This window comes from Hippoglossus stenolepis, chromosome 10, assembly GCF_022539355.2.
Source record: "Hippoglossus stenolepis isolate QCI-W04-F060 chromosome 10, HSTE1.2, whole genome shotgun sequence".
NCBI classification, from domain to species: domain Eukaryota; kingdom Metazoa; phylum Chordata; class Actinopteri; order Pleuronectiformes; family Pleuronectidae; genus Hippoglossus; species Hippoglossus stenolepis.
In genome coordinates this window covers 629,553-635,589 of record NC_061492.1, presented here as the reverse complement: position 1 = coordinate 635,589, position 6,037 = coordinate 629,553, and the positions used below count along the sequence as shown (strand labels likewise).

The 6,037-nt window shown below is 44.0% G+C and overlaps 1 protein-coding gene across 1 annotated transcript; it reads right to left on the bottom strand.

The window, feature by feature from the left end:
- Positions 1-277: 277 nt before the first annotated feature.
- On the bottom strand, positions 278-5,976 carry ap4s1 (adaptor related protein complex 4 subunit sigma 1). The gene is made up of 7 exons (XM_035168827.2): positions 4,833-5,976; positions 4,529-4,715; positions 1,745-1,909; positions 1,570-1,656; positions 1,041-1,109; positions 903-914; positions 278-812 (listed from the first exon to the last, which is right to left on the bottom strand). Exons 2-7 carry the CDS (start codon positions 4,673-4,675, stop codon positions 684-686), a joined length of 609 nt encoding a protein of 202 aa, XP_035024718.1. The 5' UTR covers positions 4,676-4,715; positions 4,833-5,976; the 3' UTR covers positions 278-683.
- Between the last annotated feature and the right edge of the window lie 61 nt (positions 5,977-6,037).

Here is a 6,037-nt window from a genome sequence, read left to right as displayed (position 1 = left end):
CTCGCTCTCTGGGAAGCTTCCACACATTTAACCAGGAGGCTGAAGGAGAAGATCCAGAAAATGTCCAGAGACATTTGTTCTCACAGACAGAACATGTGAGGAACATGTGAGGAACATGTGAGGAACATGTCTGAAAGCAGCTACAGTCAGAGCGCCACCCATTGGTCACTCAGTTGTCATGTGGGGATAATGATCAATCTTATGATTTGTGCTTCCTGAGGTTTAACACTTCACCAACTAGGTTTGACGTGAACTGATTAATCCTCAGATCGTGATCCAGCAGGTCAGAGTTTGATTTATTGGCAAAAGATCAAGATCAGTACATTTTTTTATTCAGAGTGAATCGTCGTAGGTTCGATTCCCTGCAGTTCAATCTGTGTACATTAGGTGAGTCCTGTGATCTCCGCCTCCTGACGTCGGGCTGAAGAAAAGTTCTCGACATGACAGATGAAACGACTAGAACACAGACTGTAAATGAAGATGGACGACATGGCTGTTCCCAAAGAGTGAAGCCAAATCATCTGGATCGCCCCCTGGTGGCTGTCAGCAGTACAGGTCATAGACTGCACCTCCATGTTAGCAGATGGGACATGGACCAATGTTTGTCAAAGTTTGGTTTGGTTTAGTCACAGACTGAGGTGGAAACGCATCGTTCATCTTTATTCAGTCTGTGGTGTGGAGTCTCAGCTGTCGGCCATCTTGTCGAGGGCGGTGAGCGGCGCCAGGATTCGGCTCCTGTTGGTCTCCACGATGTGTCCGTTCTGGATCATCTCGTCCAGGATGACGTGGACTCGGTCCAGGTTGAACATGATCTGGTGACGAGTCAAGGAAACTAAACAAAGTGACATTCACTGACATCACGTAGCGTTGAGTTGTGACGTGCGAGTCAGGTTGAAGGATACGTCCAGTTCACTCTGCAGGGAAGCAAACACAAATACACAACTGGTGACCACACTGAACACATCAACCTCGCTGCAACACCAGTGTCTGTAGTCATGTGTTACCAATGTGTGTGTGTGTGTGTGTGTGTGAGAACTCACCACTCGACTAAAGTATTTATCCAGAACCTCCACAAAGTTATGGACCAGCTCGAAGACGGAGAGCTCGTTCTGTGGGAGACGGACATAAAACCAGCTTTGATCTTTTCTAATGGATTATTTATGAAATTGAATTTTATTTAAAATATAAATTACAGATCATCGTTGATCCAGGAACTCGTGATAAATCATAGTTCTGGGAGGCTGAAAGTTTTAACTTTTCATTTCTCTGATTTTATCCATGAAAACTATCAGTGACTGTTTATAAAGCCCAACCAATCACGAGTCCGTCTCAGCTGTCAATCATCAAATCACTCATTAAACCCAAACTGATCAGAAACATCTTTCCAAACATTTATTTAACGTCTACTTTGGTTCATGTCCCATCTGCTAACATGGAGGAGGTTTATGACCTATACTGCAGCCAGCCACCAGGGGGCGATCCAGATGATTTGGCTTCACTTGTGGGAGCTGTCACGTCGTCCGTCTTTGTTCAGGCTGCGACACCTCAAGCTAACTGAGCAGGACTCACCTCTGCGTCTGTGACTGCGACCACGATGTACAGAGCGGCGTACTGACGGTAAACCAGCTTAAAGTCTTTGTACTCCACAAACGAGCACTGGGGAAACACAGGAGCTCAGCTGAGTGATGTGGGAACACGTCCGCTTACTTCCTGTAAACCTACACCGCGTGAGTGCTTCAGGTACCTGCTCCTTCCTGCGGCTCAGGCAGCAGCGCACCACGTCGGCCTCCAGCGCCGCCCTCCGGTTCAGCTCCACGGGCTGGTAGTACCGGGACAGCCTGGTCTGACCCTGCCGGTTCACCATCAGCACAAACTTGATCATCCTCTGAAACAGCAGAGGGACGACGGGCTTCAGAGCATCGGCAGGAAAATGAAGAACAGTCTTAACTCGGGCTCCGTTGTAGCACTAACGTGCCCGAGCTCACGCGTTTTGAAGCCTGTTGCGGTTAGTGGAGAGAGCATGTCTCTGCGTTGCATGCGTTTTGGGGCTCTGATGTAGCGTGAGCAATTTTGTGACAATTGGACAATGTTACAACAAATCAATTTTCACACTGATCAATAGGTGGCGCTATGACCCTGCACTGATATTAATATATGGATGTGTTCAGGTCAGGATTGTGATCATAGGCCAGTAGTTCGGGGCCGGTTGGATAATGCAGAGTGGATTTACAAAGTACTTCCTGTTTCATGGTGAATCAGTAGGTGGCGCTATGACACTGAGGAAATATTGACACATAGAGCTGTTCAGGCTTGGACTCTGATCATGAGACAGAAGTTTGGTGGTGATAGGACGATGCACACTGGAGTTATGACAACATCGTCTCCTTTGGCGAAGGATGAACCTTCACCGCACCTCAATGTTTACACGGTTTGAGGAAATGTCACGATTCTGACCATGGTCCAATGACTTGTCTCAGCTCATTTGAGCTGTTTATTGTTAAGCAGCCAGGAGCAGTGCATCAAAGTATAAAACATGTCACTTCCTGTCCCGCCAGCAGGTGGCGCTGTGACGATGAGTCAATATAGATTAAATTTTCACCACTTGAGCTTGTTGAAGGCTCAAAAGCCAAATCATCTGGGTTCAGAATAATAAGAAGAAGAAGAAGAGCCAACATTAACTTCAATCTAAATTAAATATGTTGTAAGAATTTAGATATTATTGTTATAAATCATTGTTATTATAGTAATTGTTAGAGACAGACTGTTTCTACAGTTTCCGCATTTGTCCACCAGGTGGTAGTGTTGTACTGTTGTTGTACTGATTATGCTCGGGACCGGGAGAAACGGCTCCGAACCACGGCCACTAATCACGCACTACATTCCACGCCATCACGTGCAGCGCTGTCAGTATCACTACGCACAGACTGATCTGTTCAGGGCAAAAACTAAAAATCGTCATGTTTTTGAGATGACGTCATTGAAAGTTGATATGATCGAACGTGTAACGTCAAAAATAGGCGACTTCCTGTTGCGTTGTTCCATAACGCTCCGACATAACGCCTTTTTTGTGCCACTTTGTATATATATTCATATATACAAAGTGGCACAAAAAAGCCGTACTGTTGTTGTACTGTTCCTAGAAAAAAAAAAAAATGAAAAAAAACATATATAAAAAAATATACCACTAAAGCCAAAATGGTGGGCTTCCTGTTTGGTCTAGCATATCTATCCAAGAGACTTATTTGTTTGTTATGAAAAGACACATGTCCCCATCGATTCTTGTACATGTCGGCCAATCGTGGTGTCGGGGCTGCCCTTTAGGGGGCGCTAGTCAGTTATTATGCCACGCCCATTGGCAAAATAACTTAATAATTCCTTAAAACCATCTGAATGTCTGCATGGGGGGGCTGTTGATACACAAATGTAGTTTGAGGGAGGTTGAACCTCGGACACTGAAGTTACAGCAATTTCGAGTGTCACAGCGAGTTGATGAACTTTGTCCCCACGCCACTGTTATGGCCTTTGACGAAAAGTCTCAGTAATCTTATGCCTTCATTAACAATGTGTTGAGACCCGTTTGACACAGTTTGATATGGCTGCAGTAAGTGGATGAGGAGGAATACATCCAAGTGGAAGACATGCAAAAAACAAGACATTTCCTGTTTCCACCAGGGGGCGCTGTGATTTTAAGTCATGATTTCTGTGTAGATGTCATCAGGCCGGGACTCTTGTCTTACGTGTCTCGTTTGGACTCGATTGGACCATGTATGTCCGAGATACACAACCTCGTGTTTTGATGGCGTGTAATCAAACTGTGACGCCACGCCACGGTCACACCGTGTGACGAACAATCGATCTTTGAGTTAGTTTTTATCTCCGTCTTGTTGTGATGACACTCATATCAATATGAAGTTGATCAGATAAAAGCCCTGGGACAAGTACATCAAAGTAGGAATATGGCCAAAATGGCCACTAAATGCAAAATGGCGGGCTTCCTGTTGCGTTTTTCATAATGCACTGAGAGACTTTTTTGTTTGTCTGGTCATGATACACCTGGGCTACGATTTTTGTGAAGATCGGTCAAAGGGAAACCTAGGGGCTGCGTTCCAGGGGGCGCTGTTGAGCCATTTTGCCACGCCCATTTCAAATTACTCCAGAATACGTACATTTTCACCACTTTCTAATTTTCTGCAAAGTTTGGTAAGAAGTTGAGCATGTTAAAGCCTCAAAAAGCCAATTCATCTGGGTCACTATAATAAGAATAATCCTTATTAGGCTCTAACCCTAACCCGATGGTGGGAGGGGCCTAATAAGAACTATTTCTACAGGAGCCTTTATAAACAGCATTTACACCGTGCTTCACTAAGAGGACAAATAAATACAAATCATCAAAGGCAACAAGCTAAATAATACATTTAGAATCAAAGGCAACAAATTAAATACAACGATAAAGTGCAAACAGTTCAAATGACTCAAAATAAACTCATTTGAGTTTGAACTTTGACCTTTAGGCTCCAGACGCTCTCACCTGTTGGGCGCTGGTGCTGATTGGACAGCTGTGATGACGTCGCCTTAAAGCCACAGGTGAGACGTTTGTGGAAACACTGTTCAAAAGAACATCTTCATGTTTTAAACGTGCAGCTCTGTGGACTGAGTCGGACCTGAACACTTTCATTTAACAGAACAGAAGGTTGTTAAAGTACCAAAGGTCCAACCTGTATTAAAACATTAACAGTTTTTATTAATGAATTACTTTTAGATTGTCAAAATTATCAATATTTCAATTTATTGAAAAAGATAAAACCGTAAATAACCGTAAATACTGTAAATACCGTTGATTTCATTTACCGGCAGCTTGTGTGTGGAAGGCGGCTACATGAGAGCCGTCAGTCGGGCTGAAGACAACCCAGGCTAACGGGGTCCAGGCTAAGCTAACAGGGTCCAGGCTAAGCTAACGGGATCCAGGCTAAGCTAACAGGATCCAGGCTAACAGTGTCCAGGCTAACGGGATCCAGGCTAACGGCTGTTAGCTCGTTTCATTCACAACCCCAACATGAAACAAAAGGGACATTTCCGTTTCCGGTGAAAACAACAAGCTAACCTGTTAGCATTTAATGCTCAGTTACCATCCAGAAGTGGTGCGTTTACTGACGCCATAACAAATGGTAAATAAGAGCGTTCGGAGTTCAGTCCTGGTCTCAAACTGCTGCTCTTCATTTATTAGGACTAAAGAAGACACATAATAAACCTCTGTTCAGTTACTGAAACCAGGTGAACATTAATCAGAGTAAATGATTAATATAGAAATAACTTCAGGACCATAGATATCACTGAGTGGTTTGAAGGTCATTAGGAGAGTTTACATTGTACTTCACAATTTCAAATGATTGATGTATTTTTAGATTCAATGTGTGAAAGGTTCATTGTGTAGCGTGAGTTTCAGGGAAAACCTCCTCCAGGTTATAGAAGCACAGACAGAGGGTCACTGGGTCACTGGGGGAGAACCCTGCTGCTAATTTAGATTTAAAGATCTCATTCTAAACTAAAAGTCTCAGGTGTTTACACAATGATGGGTTAGGGTTAGGGGGGGAAACAGAATTATGAAAGTTTTATTCCATTGGTGCCAATAGAACTAAATCCTTCACACTGGACCTTTAAAATATGACCTGCAGATACATTTATAGTGTTAGACTATGAAGTACGAAGGTAAAGTTACAGAAAATATACAAGTATTTACCCTCTGTTCTGTATATAACACGTGTTTGTGCTCAGCTTGTTGTTTCTGTCACTGTTCGCGTGTTTTCTGAACTCGCAGAGCGTGGAGCTCTCTCGGCCTCCGTAGATTCCTTGTTCACAATAAAGCTGGTTGTATAAAGTGGGTTTGGGATCAGAGCTGTGATTTCCCACAGTTTCTCGGTTAGTGAATGTCCCATCATGTCGATGAATGACAGGGAGTAACCAGGAGGATGTCCCGTCATGCACCGCGGCCTTGGGGGCAGACAACGCACTAAGATACACACAGAGGGGGTGGGGGAGA

Excerpts from the sequence above, each read along its gene's own strand:
- ap4s1 (XM_035168827.2), bottom strand. The coding sequence starts at position 4,675 with ATGAAAGTGTTCAGGTCCGACTCAGTCCACAGAGCTGCACGTTTAAAA. Across the intron at positions 1,910-4,528 it reads TCAGCACCAGCGCCCAACAG|CCCGTCGTCCCTCTGCTGTT; the intron begins GTGAGAGCGTCT and ends GATGCTCTGAAG. Across the intron at positions 1,657-1,744 it reads TGAGCCGCAGGAAGGAGCAG|TGCTCGTTTGTGGAGTACAA; the intron begins GTACCTGAAGCA and ends GTGTTTCCCCAG.